Source organism: Gekko japonicus, unplaced genomic scaffold (assembly GCF_001447785.1).
Source record: "Gekko japonicus isolate JY-2015 unplaced genomic scaffold, Gekko_japonicus_V1.1 scaffold65, whole genome shotgun sequence".
NCBI lineage: Eukaryota > Metazoa > Chordata > Lepidosauria > Squamata > Gekkonidae > Gekko > Gekko japonicus.
The window spans coordinates 1,059,304-1,079,319 of NW_015165832.1; the positions used below are offsets into that span (position 1 = coordinate 1,059,304).

Genomic DNA, 20,016 nt, shown 5'->3' on the forward strand with positions numbered 1-20,016 from the left:
TCCTCACTACATCCCCACCCCACACTGCTTTTGGCTGAGCAGGTTCCGTGAGCCACAGCTTAGCCTTTTGGATGGTCCAAGTAGGCTGTTGGATCTCACCTGAAGCTGCTTAGTGTGCAACTTCAAACATTAAGTTTGAAAACTGTTTACTGTTGAACTGTCAGTTTACGAAACTATGTAGAGATAAGCCCTTGCATATTTGTTTTCTTAATCTGTTTCTCCTCCTGTAGGCTAAAGAAGGAGCTAGTCCTGCAATAGCTGAGATATCAGATCTAAAATCCAAAGTTTATGACCTCGAGAGAGACTTGAACCAGACAAAAGTTTTTCAAGAAGAATCTGAGAAAGAAAGACTTTCATACCAGAGTGAATTAATTGGATTACGGTAAACTATTTAAGTATGGGCAGTAAAAGATCTTGTGACTGTATCCATTTTCTTGTGTTGTGGATGAGAGCTGTTTTTTTTATATATAAGCCTCATTGTGGATGGTTTGTGGAGTTCATCGGAAGTTTGGTGTTGATTAGAATTAAAACCTTTGTATTCTGGAAAGTATGTGGTATCTCGTGGGAGGCAAGAGGGGACAGTGGTTTACCACCACTGCTGTAATGTCACCATAAATAAGGCAAAAGTACTGACGAGAGACAGCAAGTATTCCTGGCAATCTATACTTTCTGGTGCTCCTGGTATAATACTTCACCAGTTTAGGAATGTAATCTGGAATAAAAAATGAAAAGCTTCTCCCTTACTCGTATAAACAAAAACATCATATGTGCATTTCCTTATGCATAGGGTTGCGTTGCAATTGATTAATTTTTTCCCCCCAATGAGCTGTACGTTGCAGTACATGACCCCTTTCAAAGTTGTTATCAGTAAAACCCTAGTAATTTGGAAAAATCTGTTAGAGTACTAATAATGTAGCGTTTTATATCCAGGAGGGGAAAAAATCTTCTGCTGGCGGAATCTCATGCACTTCAAAATCAGCTCCAGGCAACTATTGCAGAGAAAGACAGACAGATCGCAGAACTGCAGAGGGTACATCATGAAATGGTATCTCAGAGATCTGGGTCTGCTGGCAGCGTTCACTCAACCAAGGTAAAACAACCAACTGAAAAACCTGCTGCAATAACTTTTAAACATTTCCAGTACAGATAATGTTTTATGTTTCAAATTTAAAGTTAATAACAGCTTTGAGAGTCAAGCAGAACTCAAGTGATTTTTATTAATGCTTAACTGGCTAGTTTTTAATCTGTCTCTTTTATGTGTGTTGTATAACAAACCAAAGCTGAAGACAAAGGTTGATGCAGGCAGGAAGAGCAAGTGCTTTAAATAGGATTGTTCTTCCTACCATTATTAGTATACCACTTTTGTTGAACAGCTCCGTTAAGAGATTCAGAGTCTTGCTAGAACCAGAAACAGGTGTCCATGAGAACAAAACAAAAATGCCTTTTCCAGCTACATCTCATTAGGAAGCCGACCACAGATTTGAGACGTCTGATCTGGTCAAGCTGATCCGTACTTCAGTAACCTGGAGGTGAGATTAGTGGAACATGCTATGAATGTGTGCCCTTGAAGATGATCTAGGAATTAGAGCTAGTACAAAATACAGCAGTTCATCTGATATGACCATGTTAATCCTATTTTGAAGTTGCGTCACTGGCTGCCAGTTAGTTTCCAAGTCCAAAAAAGGTGTTTGTGCTCATCAGGGGTCATTTAGTAGAAAAAGAGGTGCAGGAGCTCATTAGCATAACTCATTAGCATAACTTATTTGCATATGCCACACCCCCTGACATCACCAGAAGTGTGTCAGAAGGCAACACCCACCGCTCAGGCTCCACTGGGCTGTTTTGGATTGCTAGCTATTGGGGGGGGGGGCATGCAGATCTGTCCTCGCAGAGGAGGGAGAACTTGTACCTGAATAAAATTTGGCCTTAAAGGTGGGGGTGGGCTCTGCAACTTACCTGGCTGCTTCTTGCTCTGACTGAGGGCTGCTGGGTGCAGGGGGTGGGGCTTGTTGCATGTGCCTGCCCCCTGGGCTCTTTACTGCCGGAGCTCCGCTCCTGTGCACTCCTGCAGGAAATGACCCCTGGTGCTCACCTTTAAGGTCCTTCATTACCTGGGTCCTGCATACATGAAGCACTGCCTATGCCTGTATGTTTCTGTATAGTAGCTCTGATCTATTAGCAAGGTCTTCTATCAGTCTCCCACATTCTTCCATAGACTTAGGCTTTTTCAGTGGCTTTTCATCCAAACTGGTTAGGTCATGCCTCCGCTTGCTCAGGTAGGGCTATGCAAATTTTGTGGGGGCTGCTATTGGAGAGATCATAGGCTAATCCTCCAGTTTGGATAGCCCTATTGCTCAGGTAGGAGGCTAGAGCTCTGCTCCAAGCCAGACTTTTAAAAATTTGAGAAAACTTTAGGAGGTTCTTAAAAACTTCAGACACCCTTAAGAAGACTTAAGAAAAGCCAGAGAGAGAGAGAAGAAGAGAACGAAGAGAATTACCTGGCAAGCCTCAGCATGCAAGCGCTTAGGACCATGGAAGTGGAGCAGGGTCCAGCTGGGAAAGTTCCTGTGACAGCTAAGAAACAGAAAACATCGGTTGGAAAGAGGAAGGAGGAAGCCAGGGAGAAGCCCCCCACCCAAAGCTTCGGGAGGCGAGGAAACAGCCGGTAAACAGCCATTCTCTGTGCCTTGGCTGCCTAGGGGTTCACCCAGCAGAGCTGCCTGCTCTTGCTGCCACCAGTTTCCCCTGAAGGCATGTGTGGAAAGAGCTGGACTCAGAAGAGCTCTCTTCAAAGGCTTCCCCCTCCCTGGTGAGGAGGGGTGGACAAAGAGCCTGGCTGAAATGGCCCTCTTAGGAGGTCGCCTGTGTGCCCAGCAGCCTGATGATGGCCTATTCCCCCTTCTGCTGAGCTGTGGTAGAAAAAAAAGAAAAAAGAGAAAAAAGCAGTCTAAATGGAGGCATATTCTCCCCTCCATGCTGGGGTGTGGAAGACAGAACCTCAAAATAACTGGCTCTTTTCATGGGCTTGGGATGTGTGCCTTGAAGTCACAACCCCCTCAACGTGAAAGCATTTCTGCCTAGTCATTCCCTAAGGGATCTCTGGCCTCTACGCCTCTGACATCGACCTAAAAGCCCTCCCCTCCCCCCTCCCTTTTCTCAGTGCCAAGAGAGGGAGAGAAAAGAAAGGCTGGGAGGCGTACCTGCCTGAAAGATTCTCTGGCCACTTCCATCACTTCCAGTGAAGCAGCTTGGAGGCATGGCCTGTATTGTGTATTGTGTAGTGGGTTGACCTGGTAGAGGCTGCCTGTCTTAAGGAGAATTCCCCCCTCTCTGCCTTTCTGTCAGTTTTGACCAGAAGCCTGGAAGTGTGGCCTCATGAAGGCCGTTTAAAACCTTTGCTGTGCCTGACTGAAGGAACCTTTCCCTGGCTGTATTCAGGTCCACGTTGGAATCTGTGAAGACATGGGTTCACACAGCCTTGTCATTCAATCAAGATGCACTTAAGAAAAAGGGCATCTGCTTGAATTGGTGGGAAAGAGCACAATTAGATTCCAGATATGCCAAAGACCATGCAATTGGTTTCTATGATACACCCCTAGAACTTGATAAAATTCTCTTGGGAACAGAAGGGAAATATTTAAAGCTGATTTATACTTTGTTATTAGATATGAAAATGCAAGATGAAGTTGTAAAGGAATCTATGATTAAGTGGGCACAAAATATAGGCCATAATATACAAATGGAGGAATGGTCTAGGGTGTGAAAAGTAAATATGAAATTTACAAAAGCTGTTTCATATAAAGAAAATGTATATAAAATGTTTTATAGATGGTATGTAACCCCTGAGAATTTAGCCAAATGGTACCCAAATATGTCAAATTTATGTTGGAAATGTAAAAACAAAATTGGTTCCTTTTATCACATGTGGTGGTCGTAAGATAGCAAAAACATATTGGATATGGATACATGAAATATTGCAAAAAATATTAGATACAACCATACCATTTATTCCTGAATTATTTTTATTAAATATTATACCACAAAATTTTACAAAACAGCATATTTATATGATTGTACACGTTGTGACAACTGCCAGGATACTTTATGCAAAATATTCAGAAAAGTAAGAAATACCCACAAAAGAAGAAATAATACACAAATTGCTTGATGCAGCAGAAATGGACAAACTAACTTTATAATTACAAGGAAAAAAAGAAGAAACTTTTGAAAATAACTGGATAGACGGATAGAGGATTATATTCGAAAATCATGAAATCAACACAAAAAGCAGTTGTTATGTGTTAAGAATTACTTTATAATCAGGTTTTAGTGTACAAGATAAGATTCAAGTCAATTATTTTAAGTCAACCAGGGACAAAAGTATAAGTTCCACTGTTGTAGTTGTTTTTGTTCTTTTGTTGTCTTTCTTTGTTCTCTTTATTCTTTGTACCACTTTTCTTTTTCTCTCTGAAAATAATAAAACTGTATTACAAAACCCCCCCCACAACATAGGTTTCTCACTTGGGGCCTCCCAACAGTCCTGTGAGCAATCAGAAAACCACCCTTTGAACTGTTAAAATCGGTTGAGCTCAAGTTCCTGTCATGGAAGGTGGTCTTCCTGGTAGCAACGACATCCGCCAGGAGGGTGTCAGAAATTAGCAGCATTATCCTCCAGAAAGGAACTGCATCTTCCAGAAGGACTCAGTGGCACTAAGAACAAACCCCTACTTTGTGCCCAAGGTTAACTCAGCATTCCACCTAAATCAGCCGCTAATACTGCCATCCTTTGGACCCCCCAAAAAAAGGTCTGGCACAACCTAGACATACAACAGCAATCAGACTCTCATTGTTTGTCTCACACAGTGGCGAAAATCTGGGGGAAGGGGTAGGAAAATCTACCATTGCCTTCGGATTAAGCAGTGCATATTCAAAGTGCATGAAGTTCAGGGTTTGGCACCACCCAGCAGGATCATTGTGCACTCAAAAAGAACAGCAGTGGTCACAGCAGCCTTCTCCGCAAGAGCTTCTGTTGGGGATATTTGCAGAGCTGCCACATGGGCATTCTTCTCAATTGACCAAGTGGCCTCAGCAGAAGCAACCTTCGGCAGAAGGGTTTTGCAGCAGGTGGTAGAGCCGTACACCATGGTATGGACCCAACCCAGAAGTACAGCTTGGGTAAAGCTAACCCGTTTGGATGACTTTCCCGCACTGAAGGTGAATGAAATATTGGAACTTACATGAAGGTTTCTTCTCTTCAGTGGGGTGAAGTTATCCACTTCCCACCCCCAAAAGATTTTAACAAGGAAAAGGTAGACTGGAAGTGAACCAGGTTTTCACACACTCCTTGTTCTCCTTCTTTTCTTCTCCCCCTTCTTTCCTCCTCTCTCATTACAGGGAGAAGATAATCGCACACTGGAAGATCCTTCACAAATATGGGATCTTCTCTGGCCCTATGAGATTCTGGGGATTTAAGCATCCCCCTTGCATTCAGTTTTTCAGAGTATGCTCACTCAACCCTTGGTGAAAGGAACAGTGTTGAATCAAAGGCCTAGTTCCAATCCCATTCCAGCTACAATACTGGAATGGAGTGAGGAACTAACAAGAAGCACTTTGAGAAAACAAGAATGACTCATATGGCTGCACTTGTTCTCTTCCCAAACACAGAGTCAAGTGGTTCAGTAAGAAAGGGGGAGATGAGAACTTGATTTAAGGTATGCAAAAAAGAATTCTTTTGAAAAAGGAGAGACCTATTTCATTGTTCCCAGCATCATCTGCAGTTTTCACACTGTAGTTAAAATGGTTGCAAGCCATCTCAAGAGTTTTTCTCTTTTTTTAGCAGATGGGTAGGCTAGAGATCCTTTAAATAAACAAATAAAATTAGATGTTTCTTATTTAGGGCCACACCAATCTAATCAGGAACTCTAAGAGGGTAAAAACAGGTTTCCACATGCCTAACCCCAGCTGGATAGGAAACCACCCATGTAAATGGGTCCTGGGCATCTAATTCCTCAACTCCCATCCAGCATCCAAGTCTGGGCATGCAAAGTTAACTTTACCAAGTCTGAGCATGCAAAGTTAACTTTAAAAATATTCGCCTATCCACTGAATAGTAGAGGAAACTGAATTTTGTTCCTTCATGCTCTCCGTGTCCTGCCAGTCAGTGGGATTTCAGCATTTTTAAACTGGGTCTGCACAAGTAGCCCCCACTGTTCTGTGCATGCTCTTTTGGGAGGGCAAATAACAGTGAGCATTACTTTACTGTTTACACTCTGTATTAAAGTCCCTTGTTGTTACCCAGGATGAAACTAAGTATTAGCAAAATTGCCTTTAGAATAACACTGCACTGGAAATATTGAATGCACATGCAGTATTGCCAGATCCAGTAGCTTTTTTTTTGTCTGTGTGCTTTGTCTAAGGGATTAGAAACTGTTGCTCTTGTTGGAAGCACAGAGATCCCTGAACAAATGAACCATCTCGTGGCTGAGAGAAATCGGCTTCAGAGTGAGCTCCAGCGTTGCCTTCAAGAGCTGCACCAGAGAGATATACGATTCCAGCAAATAAATTCAAAGGTACAGAAGAAGTGATCTCTAGATAAATGGTATTCTGTAGATATTAACATCTAATACTTAAAATACTTCAATATGTTGCCCATTTATTAGGACAAAAATTAGTGAACTAGTGAGCTGAAATGGTACATTTTATGTCCTTTAAATTGTCTCTTTTGAATACACAGAATAAATTCAGGAGAGAACTGTAACAGTGAACCTGTCAGTATGTTGGTATCATAATGTTTGATTATGATAGACAGAAAGGGTTGGCATCATAATCTTTGATTATGATACATTTGAAAATATTGATTACCTGTTTATGAAAAATGAATGTCTATCTGAGGGCATTAAAATTGTATTATTGCGTTATAAATGTATTCTCCTAGTCTGCAGGTTTTCCTCATATGTATAAAATCTTACAAAGTGGCAAAGAATTTGGTGTCATAACAATTTCCACAATGAAATAAGCACAAATCTAGTTCTGATGGTTTCAGCCTTTTTTCGTGTATGACAGACATAAAAGCTTGGAAATAGGGTCAGAGTCTGTCAGAAGGTTCAGGCCTCTGAAGATCCTGGTAGTCCGACTGGCACTTTCGGTATATGCTTCCTGTTCCACTACTGTACCCACTATCCTTATCTCCCTAATACTAGGGAAGTAGTACTATGGACATCCACCCTCCCTTGTTATTTCCCACATTACCATGTCATTTGCTGGTTCTGTCACTCAATTCCATGGGAGTTTTGGCCCCTTGAAAGCCTAAAGTGTGATTAAACTCTGTATGTCCATCGCTGTCTTTCTTTGCCACAGGAGAAAATGCTTTCTAAACTTGGGACAGTTTTGAAAACATTTTGTAGTACAACAAAGGGTAAGGCTTTTTTAAATTAATGATCAAAAGGATCAGAACAAAGTTTGAGTCCAGTGACACCGTTAAGACCAACAACATATAATTCTGGGTGTAAACTTTTATGTGCATGCATATTTCATCAGATACATTGAAACAAGACTTTCTCAACCATTACATATAGGGAGGTAGAGGGTGGGGGGGTTAGTTGCCAGGAAGGGTTAATTAGACTCAAGACAAGAGGGGACCCGCAACAAAATGTTGCCATCCAATCTTATTGGCATTTCAGTGCAGGGGAAGAAATGGCCAAGCCCACACATCTCCAGGCAAAATACTGCACAGACTCACGCTCCTGTAGTCTCTGAAGAAGAAAAGGTTTTCCTCCCCGCCCACTCTGTTTTTTTATTTTCCCTGTAACAGTAAGCTATAAAACTAATTGGCTGGGAGGAGGCGGGGAAAGAGGGAAGAGCCGAGGCACTGGGAACTTCTCTCACCTGCTCCAAAGGGTGGAATCAAAGACATGTTTATTTTCTGCTGGCTTCCTCCCCCCCTTTTTTGGCGTAAGTGTGCGCTTTCTTCTTGCAATTGCATGGAAAGCGGAAGACTCCACCTGAGCAGAGTGAAGGGAGCTGAAAGCTGCTGCGGTTTGCTAAAGCACTTTAAAAATCGCAAGGTAGATCCTGTTGTCAGCTGCTGCAGGCTTGAACGTTTGGTGGAGGGGGCGTGGCCATGGGGGAGGACTCAACACAATCAAAACTACAGGAGGGGGAGGAAGGGGGAGAGTAAGCTCCTCATCCTCTGCTTGGTCAGTCCGTTTCCTGCCCACGCGCAGTGAACGCTGATTTACTTTTTGGCCATTTTTAACCTTTTTACAGTTTTTAGATTTTTCTGCACACCTGGGGAGTGGCCCACGTGTGCAGGTTCATCACTTTCCCCTACATGTGTCCCCAATCTGTGGAATTAAGTATCCGCACGCAGGGGGCCATGTTGAGATTAGATATATAGATGCTTAAGTAACTGAGCAATAAGTATAGCTAAGATTGGGTTAAAGCATTTGGTAAGATCTGTGAATAGCAGCAAATTAGCATACAGATAATAAAAGAGATGTGAGAACTAAGTTGGAGTCCAGTGGCTCCTTTAAGACCAACAAAGTTGAATTCCAGGTATAAGCAAGAACTGCGTGACTTAACTAGTGCAGTGAGATAAGAACCTGTGGGTTCCATCGTCCTGAGTGTCGTAATAACTGGTAATCCTGTGATCTCCTGTTCCAGTCTATTTCTGAAATTCCTTTGCAATAGAATAGCTACTTTGAGATCCCCCATTGAATGCCCTGGGAGGCTGAAACATTCTCCTACAGGTTTCTCAATTTTGTGATTCTTGATGTCAGATTTGTATCCATTTATCCTTTGGCATACAGTTTGACCTGTTTGCCCTATGTAGAGAACTGAAGGGCATCGCTGGTATTTAATGGCATATACAATGTTAGAAGATGAGTAAGTAAATGTTCCTGAGATAGTGTAGTTGGTGTTGTTAGGTCCAGTGATTGTATTGTCTGGGTGTCTGTGACAGCAAAGCTGGCATCTGGATTTATTGCAAGCTCTGTTCCCGGTGTCCATGTTCAAATTAGATTTTGTATTTAGGGATGGGTATGAACTGCCTGATGAACCAAAGTTCATCACGAATTTAGGCCTCTTTGGGGTTTGCGAACTGGAGTTTGTGAACTGAAGAACTGGGACAAACTATCATGAATTTTGGTGCATGGTGGTTCATGATGGTTTGTGAAGGGTTTAGCCCTGCTGTCTGCTCTTCAGGAGAAACAGCTGAGCAGCTGGGAGTTCCCTGCTGCTCAGCTGTTCGAGAGTTCCCTGCTGCTCATCTGTTTGGGAGTTCCCTGGGAGTTCCCTGCTGCTCAGCTGTTTGGGAGTTCCTTGGGAGTTCCCTGCTGCTCAGCTGTTCCCTGCTTTCAGCTTCCTGTGGCTTTTTGTGGGAGCTGAAAGGGTTTAAATGGCTTTTGCTTTATGCTCCCTGCCACTATCTGCTGGGAGCAGAAAATGGGGGTTTAAATAATTCTGCTTTCTGCTCCCTCGGAAAAGCCATGGGGAGCAGAAAGGAGGGTTTAAGTGGAAGGGATGAAGTTCCTTCCTGTGGCACTTCACCCCCACCTTTCTGCTGGCTGCTGCAATTTGCAGCCAGGAGAAAGGTGAAAGGGAGTTCCTTCCCAGGAGATCCCCCCCACTTACTCAGTAGCCCGAAGCAGCTCACCAGCTCATCTGTCACTCTCAGAGTGCCTGGTGCAGCCCTGAGACAGCTGGGCCAGCAGACAGGAAGAAGTTAATTGCCTTTCAGGGCCCAGCAAACAAGAGGGGGTGAAGAGAGCAGAAGAGGAGATTGGATTTATACCCCGCCCTTCAGTACTCAAAGGAGTCTCAGAGAGGATAACAATCCCTTTCCCTTCCCCTACCCAAAACAGACACCCTGTGTGAAGTAGGTGGGGCTGAGAGAGCTCTCCCAAGAACTGCCCATGAGAGAATAGCTCTGAAGAAACTTATGACTGACCCAAGGTCACACCAGCACCTGCATGTGGAGGAGTGGGGAATCAAACCAATTTCTCCCAGATTTGAGTCGGTGCTCTTAACCAGTACACTAAACTGGGAGGCACTTCACCCCTTCCTATCTGCTGGCTGGGGGAAGCCACAGCCAGAAGAAAGGAGGGGGTAAATGCCCCGGGAGACATTTCACCCCATATGTAACACTCTTGTTTTGCTCCCCATGCTTCAAAATGGCGTGGAACAGAACTGGAGGGTTTAAATGCCCCCCCCCCCATTTTTGCAGGGATGAGAAAGCAGGGTTCTAAACTTTAAATGGCCCATGAGCCCCATATGAATAGTTCAGTTCCGAATCGGCACATCCATTCAGTTTCTGGTTCACTCATGAACCACAAACCAAACCGCAAAATGTGGTTCATTGCCCATCCCTAGTTGCATTATTGTGGGTGAGGAGTTGTTTAAGATTGGGAGGCTGTCTGTGTGCAACAAAATGCCCTTCAGTTCTCTACATAGGGCAAATGGGTTAAGCCTATGCCAAATGATAAATGAACACAAATCTGACATTAAGAATCACAAAATTGAGAAACCTGTAGGAGAATGTTTCAGCCTCCCAGGGCACTCAGTAGAGGACCTTAAAGTAGCTGTTCTATTGCAAAGGAATTTCAGAAACAGGCTGGAATGGGAGATTGCTGAATTACAATTTATTAGGGCTTAACAGAGATATCGGATTCTTATCTCACTACATAGGCTAAGTCACTCAGTTCTCGCTCATACCCAGAATTAAACTTTGTCGGTCTTAAAGGTACCACTGGACTCAAATCTAGTCCTCGCATCTGTTTTTTAACTGTTATTATCTGTATGCTAATTTGCTGCTATTCACAGGTCTTACCAACTGCTTTAACCCAATCTTAGCTATACTTATTGCTCAGTTACTTAAGCATCTTAAGTCTAATTAGCTCTTCATGGCAACTAACTCCCCACCCTCTACCTATATGTAATGGTTGAGGAAGTCTTGTTTCAATGTATCTGAAGAAGTGTGCATGCACATGGAAGCTTACCCTTTGAATTAAATTTTGTTGGTCTTAAAGGTGCCACTGGACTGTAAAGTTTTTTTCTGTTGCTTCACACCAACACGGCTGCCCACCTGAATCTACTGTCAAAAGAATTGTGTGCAGTGTGCTTCAGGGAGCTTTCAGGGAAGCTTCATAAGCAATACAAAGCAAACTGACATATTCACATATGCTTACCTAGCAGAATATCAACCTCATAGTGGATGCACAAACTTGTTAGTGAATGGTCAAGTAACCTTCTTTGAAAAAGCAGTTGCACAGTGGTGTTTACCCAAGCCAAATTGTTGCAGGTAATGCAGTCAGTCGAAGAAAATGCTGTATTGTCTGCTCAGCTGAAAATGGTGTCCCAGACTTTGCGGGAAAACCAGCTCCGTTACACTGATCTGCAGAATCGTTACTTACAGCTTGAAAGGGAATACCAAACAGAAATTTCTGCTCAGGGTACTGCTGAGGTAAGAAAGCACAAATAATTACTTTGGTTTTATTTTCTGTGAGGCAGTCTTCATGGGGAGCTTTCTTTGGTACAGAGCCAGGGTTGAAGATCTGCAGGATTGTTGGCAGATCATCAAATTGATACGTAAGACAGGAAGCTTCTAGGCAGAAAAGGCAGAAGTGGAAACTCTTGTGCATGCTCAGATAGGTTATTTCTTCTGAAAATGTGTGTCATTTTCTAGGAAGGATAGAGAAACAGGAAAACCCTGTACATAACCGGGTGAAAATTTCTAGGCTGGAATAACAGTGTTCTTTTCAGTGCTTATGTCTCCAAGATGATGCTATATATGCTCTGGGGGAAAAACCTGCACATGCTGCTGGTGGAAAAGTTTAAACGGTATCATGTTAAAATAACTGGTGTATGAGGACCTAAAGCCTTCATTGTGGCTTTCAGTAAAGACAACACCACCAATGGAAACATCGAGTCCTGAATCACAGTGCACGTACCTTCATCAGAGACTGAAATGCTGTGCTCTCCTTTAATTTAAGAAGTGTGGCCAGATGCTTATCTCAGTGCCTGACTATTTAATGCCATTGCTTTAAGTGTGTCAAGATCTCTTTGAAGACTTTTAGGATCTTGTTCATTCTCATGATGGATCAAAAGTGCTTTTTATGGTTGGACTTCTAATTTTTTATAGTAATATATCCTTGTTATTTTTGTGATGTATTTGAGAATCTCCTACGCCTGCTTCAATCAGCAGAGTTATCCATAGTTAAGGCTAATCCAGTCCGTCAGGATGCCAGGTAGTTAGTAAACCTTGGTTAAGTGGGAGTCTGGTTGACATTAGCCGTGACTGATGTCAGTGCTTAACCTTAACCATGGTTAAGCCATACAACAAAGTTAGTCCAATGGCACCTTTAAGACCAACAATTTTTTATTCAAAGTGTGAGCTTTTGTGTGCATGCACACTTCATCAGACGATGAAATGGAATTACATATTGTGTATATAGATAGGGGTGGCTTGTTAAATTAGCATGCAAAATAGTGAAATAAAGAATGACAAGCTTGGTTTCTGGTTATCATCTGTTTCGGTTCAACTGGGGGGGACGGACGACAACATAAGTAATAAATGTTAGAGCTGGAGATTGATGTGTCCTAATTTGTGAGAATGCCGTCCTTAGACGGATTAAGCCAGGTAGACAAAAGAGAGGCAAGAAGAGGCGAGTTACCCACATTGTTTCTGAATATGTGCATATTGGTGAAAGTTCTTTTACTCTTGGAAGACCTCCTCATAATAATTGTTTTAAGACTATATATGCATCCACCTTTCTTACTCAGTTCCTTTTAATAAAAAGGGCTGGTGTGTGTGTGTGCGCATATGTGTGTAAGACAAATTAATTCTACTAAGGAATCAAACTACTGTTAGTGTACATTTTTCTCTTAAGCATATTGATATTTGTTGTATTTAGGATGGAGTTCAAGCAGAAGTTCCCCCAGGAGCTCCCCAAGAGAAAGCTGCTGTCCTTGTTGAAATAGATAATGTGGAACTCTGTGAACTCAGGAAAAGGTCAGAATTGTTTGTTGGCAGCTCTTTTTCTGTAGTGGACTGTGCTATAAAATGTAGTACACTTTTTTTTGGTATGATACACGTCAGGAAGAACTTACTTTGTGTGTTTAAATTTTATCTACCTGTATTAATTTTTCGCTTGAGTGAGGATGCTGAGCAGGTTTTGCTTTGCTTTGAATTTATCTAGAATCTGGTTTTGCTCTAGGCTTGCAGAGATGGAGTTACAACATGATTCAGTGCAACAAACTATGTCACAACTCATGGAAACACTCTCAGAAGAGAGGAATAGGCGACAAGCTGCAGAAGAACACCTTAGGCTCTCCAAGAACCAACTTAAAAGGTAGGTATATTTGAAAACATCTCTCAGACAGATCTAGAAGGAAAAGAAGTAATTGAAGCAATTTAAAAAAAAGTGGTCCTTGGGTTTTTTTGGTGCAACATCTCACTGATCCCCAATGGAATGTCTTGATATTTATAGCTGTCCATACTGGAAACAGAAACCCATTCCTATGTATTAGATGGAAGTTCAGACCTAACAATGTGATTTCTATTTTGTTTTGTGTACACAAATCAATTCCCCCCAGTTGCATCATTGTGTACTGTAGTGGTTGTCAATGTCTTTCTCTTTTCTCACTTCATGGAATCCTTTACTCTTATTCATCTGCCGTAGGACACCTGCATTTTGATAGAGAATTTGTGATCATGGTTAAAGGGATACGATTAGTTCATGTGGCACATTGGTCACAGGATTTGTTAGACATCATTGTTTTCTTACCTGACTGGAACAACACTCTGGAATACATTAAACATTTTCCTGTGGCTGTGTGTTTCAGGGGTGTCTTTTTAAAAAGAATTTTATTAGTTTATATAAAGAAAGTAGGGGAGGGGAGAGGAAGGAAAAAAATATAAATACAGAAATATTCACATTTCAATTTAACATTCTGCATGCATATCTTCTCATTACAATTTCACAACTATTTCATCTATCATTCTTATTATTCTTCACTTAATCTTATTTTCTCAATACTTAAGTTTTAACCAGTCATAAAATGCCCTCCAGGGTCCCATAAATTCTTCTTCCATTTTTCCTTTTAATATGTTTGTCAACGTGCCCATTTCAGCACATTACATAATTTTCAATATTAACTCATGTAGTGTTGGAATTTGCAGTGTCCTCCATGCCATTGCAAATAAAATTCTGGCAACTTTTATAACATGTAACATGAAATATCTATGATTCTTATTTAACTCATCTGGTAAATAGTTTAACAAAAATATATCTGGCTTAAAAGGTATTGTGACATTCAAGGGTGACTGTAGGAAAGTATGCATTTCAATCTAGAATTTATGAACCTTGTTCCAGTTTGTGGCACGCTGATTTTGAACAGTCCTGGGAGATTCTCCCGAGGAACCGCCAAATCTCCAGGTTTTTAGTGGGGTCTGGGGCTTCCTGGACTTCATTGAGCCTTCCCAGAGAGAGGCTCATTGCAGGGAGCTTGATCTGGGGGCTGTCGCATGCAGCAGCACGCGAGTAGACCCCAGACCACTCCGACACGAGAACCTAGGAGAGAGCACTCAGTGGCAGCCATTGAGTACCAAGGCATGATCTACCGATTCTAAGGAGTCTTTCCTACCTGTAGAGAAGAAATAAAACTGTTCTACAGCACCGTGAGTACCTGGGCTAAACAATATTGCCTTTCTATGGAAGAGCTGATGTCCCTTTAAACTTTAAAGCTACAACCTATAAGGAAAAGGAGGGGTGGTCCCCCCCCTTCCCTGGCAAGCGGCTTGGAAGAGTTGTTCTGGGGGGGTTCCCTCTAAGCAAAACAACAACAACAACAACAAGAGCCGCCCTGCTACTTGGGTGCTGGTAGGTAGTCACCTCCCCTGTTAATGTGGCCCTAGACAGGTAATATAATCATATGTAAACTGATCAGAGACCCTTGCAAAAGGGTTTGAGCAGTATATAAGCCGAAAGTTAAATAAATAAATAAGCTTGTAAAAAGGGCTAGGGGGCTGCTGAGAGGCTGTGGGTTTTCTCGAGTCCTTGGAATGTTTTGTTCTTTTTAAGGGATCTTAATTTTGGAACTATAAGTTGGGCTAAAAATTATATATAGTGGAAGATCCCAGTTTGCAGTAAAAATACTATCTTGGATTGTTTTTTATTTGACTTTTTCCTTTGGATTGTTGAACCTGTGGAATAGTGTCTTAAGTGTGATTTAAGTTACTCCTTATGTGAAGACCCTATTTTGGAATATAAATTTTTCCTGGATAACTATTATTGGCTACTTCTTGGGTTCTGCTTTTTTACTGGTCTATTGTGGATTATTTGGCTCTTCTTGGATATTGTTGTTTTCTTTTTTCCTTTTACTGGAATATTATGAATTATCTTCTGGATCCCCTTGGTTTATGAAGGACTCTGTGGTTTATAAATATTTTTTTTCCTTGAAGAAAATGGTCTTAAGTCCTTAAAGTGAAAGAAAACAGCTGAATCTTTAACTAAGCTATAAAATAGAGATAAACTTTAAGTAAGAGAGAATAGAGATCTTTAACTAAGCTATAAAATAGAGACAAACTTTAAGGAAGAGAGAAGAAAAGGAAAATACTATTTAACGTCACTTCAGTGAGATAATACTTTGCATGTTATCCTCTTGCTTCTTAAGTGGGGGTTGTTGTGTCTACATTGTGAGATATTGTTTAAGCATGAAGTGTTCCTGTAGTAAAGTCAGCAATTGATAAAAATATGCTTGGTGGATGAAAATGTATACATACTAGAAGGTTGTGATATTGTAACAATTATATAAAACTTTTGTCTTTGTTTTGAGAGTGATTTTCTGGTCAAAAATAATAATGATAAGAGTTTTTTTTACTGAAAGAAGGGAGGGGTGATTCTCTGCTGTGTATTGAAGCATTTAAACATGGCTAGTGGAACCAAGAAACTGCCTGGCCTATCCCCAGGACAAGTGAAATCTGTGGCAACTAGTCTGGCACAGATTACCATTAAGGATTTACAGAGCCTGATTCAGGAAAGTGTCTCATCAGCTGTGAATCAGGCAGTTGAAGCGGCTCTTCCATCTGCTGTTGGTGCTGCAGTAGAACCAATTCAAGCAAAATTGGACTCCCTGACCCAACAGATGGCTACTCAAACAGAAGAAATTAAAAAGCAGATTTTGGATAATAAACAAGAGACATCCACTTTGGTGAAAATGACAAGCAAACTGGAAAACAAGTCTGAAGAAGCAGATCTCCAAATACAGAACATAAAGACAAAACAGGACTCTGTGGAAGATACATTAATAAAATTGGAGATTGAGAAAGCGGCTTATATTTTAAGATTTTAGAACATTCCGGAAGAGAAAGGTGAAGACATTAAATTGGATATGACACAGATTTTAGCAGAATATATGAAAGCAGAAAGCGTAAAAGAAGCATATGATGGAATTGATGTGGTTTTCAGAATGAACTCTGCGTATGTGAGAAGAAATAAATTACCCAGAGAAGTCCATGTTAGATTTTACAAGACATCAATGTGAGACAAGATTTAAAAACCTCAACTGAAATATCTCTTCAAATAGAAGAAACAGAAATTAGAATATTAAAAGAAGTTCCTTGGAGGGTGAGAGAAAAAAGACAAGACTACACACGCCTTGCAAGTCTTTTAAGGAAAAATGCAATTCCTTATAGATGGCTACTCCCTGAAGGTATGTTCTTCACTTATGATGGTAAAAGACACAGAATTAACTCAGTTTTTAAAGTAGAAGAGGAAGAATCAAAGGAAACGGATGAAGAAGAGACTCAAAATCAAGGCGCATCAGGCTCTACTGGACTAGAAGAAAGACCTAAAAAGGGAAAGGTAAAGACTGTTCCATTCCAGGTTGTCACCAGATTACAAAAGAAGAACAAAAATGGAAATAAGAAAGTTATGCAAGATGAATAGAAGGAAACTAAAAATAATCTCAAGTAATGTAAATGGACTGAATGCCCCACAAAAGAGAAGACAGACATTTCAGCAAATTAAGAAGATGCAGTTGGATGTTATATGCTTACAGGAGACTCACATTAAACATTCAGAGGCCTTTCCCTGGCTTACCCTGCAGACGGTCCCGTCCTGTCCGAGGACCAGAGCAGAGTGAGCCAAAGACGCTGGCCGGGGCTGACGTGGGTGGGACTCCACAAAGCAGCCAGCCAACCCAGCCAGCGTCTTCTGACTGGCAGTTCATGCGGCCAACCTATTTTGGCATGCACCGAACGTTGGGAGACGAAAACACAATTATATATAAGGACAGGATAATACCAGAAAGTTATAAAAAAAACCGGTGGTAATCACTGCTATACATGTGGTAACCACTGCTAGAATCTTGTATGCTAAATATTGGAGAAAAGAAGAAATGCCATCAAAAGAAGAAATAATTTATAATTTATAAAGTTTTAGAAACGGCTGAGATGGACAAATTAACTTTGCTATTACAAGGCAAGAGAGAAGACATTTTCGAGAAAACATGGTCAAGACTCTGCAAATGGATTGAGTGGTACCTTAAGTGACTCATAACCATTAGAAAGTACAAACAGAATTAGTAATAGAAATAAAAATTTCAGTTAGTATATGTGTATATATAAAGTAGTAGAATAGGTGCAATAAATTACTGTTGTATAAAAAGGGAAGCTTTAAGCACAATCAATGGAATATACTCTTGCTCAATGTTTTATTTGTTTTGTTTGTTTTGTGTGTTGGTGTTGGTGTTATGTGTTGGAAAATAATAAAACTATTTGAGAACCTTTTTACATTGTCCACCACATATGATAGTACGCCTTAATATGGTTGTTACATTTCCAACATATATTACTCAAGTTTTTATACATTTCTATCTGGGGTTAGATGGCCTCTAAAGATGTCTTTAAGGAAAGCTTGTCTGCAGTTTCTGATTTTGACATTGGGAGACCCCTGACCAAGTTTACATAGTTCCCTGGAAAATAGATTTAAAATCTGAATTTACTGAATTGAGACCTTTGGTTTTTAACTGCATTTTTACTGTTGTTTAAAATCATGAAGGTATTGGGTAACCAAGACAGACTGCATTGTCATTGTTAGAAAGAATATGTATTACTTAGAGACTAATAAAATTATAGTGAACAAAAGCTGCAGAATCGGACCCAGTTAAAGAAACTGGCTCATTGGTAAGGGCAAGTTGCCTGATATCCAGGAAGATCTGCATAGACAGATAAGAGGTTGTTTCTAGGATCAGAGATTCTTGTAATGCTTTTGTGTTTCTTCAATTCCCTTTTTAAGGCTTGAAACCGGTAGTTTTAGGTCCTTACCTAGAGAATATGCTATTCAGATGGAGTCCGATGAGGAAAGAGATGCTCTGATCATTAACACCAATGAACATATTGTGGTCCAGCAGTGTTTTCATGATCATTAGATAGCTGAACAACAGGCACTGACTTAGCACTATTGGTACCCGAAGTAGGATTCAGTCTTATCACCAAACAAGGTTATTGGGTGCAAGCTATGCAAGACTTCCTGGGTTAAGTACTGTGTTGTTGTTAGAGAATCAACTCTAATCCAAGAGATCCCAGTTTAGGGGCCATATCTAGACTAAGTTTTCTGCTAATGGAAGGTCCTGTCATCAGTGAAACAGAACTTTGCAACGTCTCCCCTTTCCTCTGCAGTTCATTGATCTCCCTGAAATGCTTCACCTTGGGGAGGCAGGACCTTGGGAGCACCAAATTGAGTGTTTGCAGCAGGAAGGGGGAATAGGCAGAAATTACACTTACCATAAGTGAAAAATTTAATCCGGATCCAATTGCCAAACCTTCTCCACAAACTCACTTCATGGATTTCTGCAGATTACTTTTTTAGCCTCAGATGCAAGCCGCCTGTAATTTTGGAGAAATTCTGGTGTACTTAAGAACACAAGAAGAACCCTCTTGGGTCAGACCAGTGGTCTATCTAGTCCAGCATCCTGTCTTACATAATGGTCAAACACTTAACCTGGAGGGCCAACAGCAGGGCATAGAGGCCGAGACCTTCCCTTGATGTTGCCTCCTGGCACTGGGATTCAGAGTCTGACTGGTTCTGAACATGGAAGTTCCCTTTAGTCACCATGGCTGTTAGCCACAGATAGACCTATCCTCCATGAATCTGTCTAATCCTTGTTTAAAGCCATCTATGCCTGTGGCATCACTACATCCCCTGGGAGCAAATTCCATATATTAATCACTTGTTGTGTAAAGATTTCCTTTTGTCCATACTGAATCCATTTGGAAACTATATACATTCTAATAAGACTTTGCGCTTCTTTTCTGAACAGGTGAAAGGAGGGGCCCTTTCTTTCCGGAGATGGATTCGGGGGCGAAGTCTTTACTGTTCCAAGCTGCTGACCTCCAGAGCAAAATCCCGCTATCTCTTCCTTAGTTATTTGGTGATACTACATCTTCTTGTTTTCCTCTGTCTAACAGGTGTCTTATAAATGCACTGAACTTTATAGGTGAATTATTTTCTTTCAAAATAATGGTGTGCCAATAAAGGTGAAATAATAGACTTCTTACAAGCTGCTGTTACGCTATGCACTGAACACAGTTGTAAATATTCTCAGTATAGTGTGTGGCTTTTGAACTTCTTATTAAAGAAGTTTTAAATGTACATCACAGTTTCTCCAAAGTTGAGTTGAATTGCTGTTTAACAATGGAATATTATATTTGCTAAAGAAAAATATACTGTCTTATCAAAACACACTACGAAGAACATGCTGCAATTGGGATGTTTCATATTCTTTGGAAATATATAATGAGTGAATACTGCTGAATGGGCTGTAAATTATATCTTTTCTATATAAATTTTATTTTAGCAGAGTTGAATTATAAATTTGAAAAAAATATTCTCTTGGGTGTCTTGTCTTCTTGATTATAACAAGAAGCTTACAGAGTGCAATACAGGGAGAAAAGCTGGAATCATCATGGGTTTCTTAACTTTAAATAAAATCTTAAGAACTTAATAGCTTTCTCTTATC

General features: G+C 40.9%; 1 protein-coding gene across 1 annotated transcript in view; it reads left to right on the plus strand.

The window, feature by feature from the left end:
* The window catches only part of LOC107110129 (golgin subfamily B member 1-like), a 77,931-nt gene extending 59,505 nt beyond the window's left edge, over positions 1-18,426 (plus strand). The window contains 7 exon segments of the mRNA XM_015410854.1: positions 231-382; positions 931-1,090; positions 6,417-6,569; positions 11,297-11,458; positions 12,909-13,006; positions 13,212-13,346; positions 18,294-18,426. Of these exon segments, the coding sequence (XP_015266340.1) occupies positions 231-382; positions 931-1,090; positions 6,417-6,569; positions 11,297-11,458; positions 12,909-13,006; positions 13,212-13,346; positions 18,294-18,426 (993 nt within the window).
* The last annotated feature ends 1,590 nt before the right edge of the window (positions 18,427-20,016 follow it).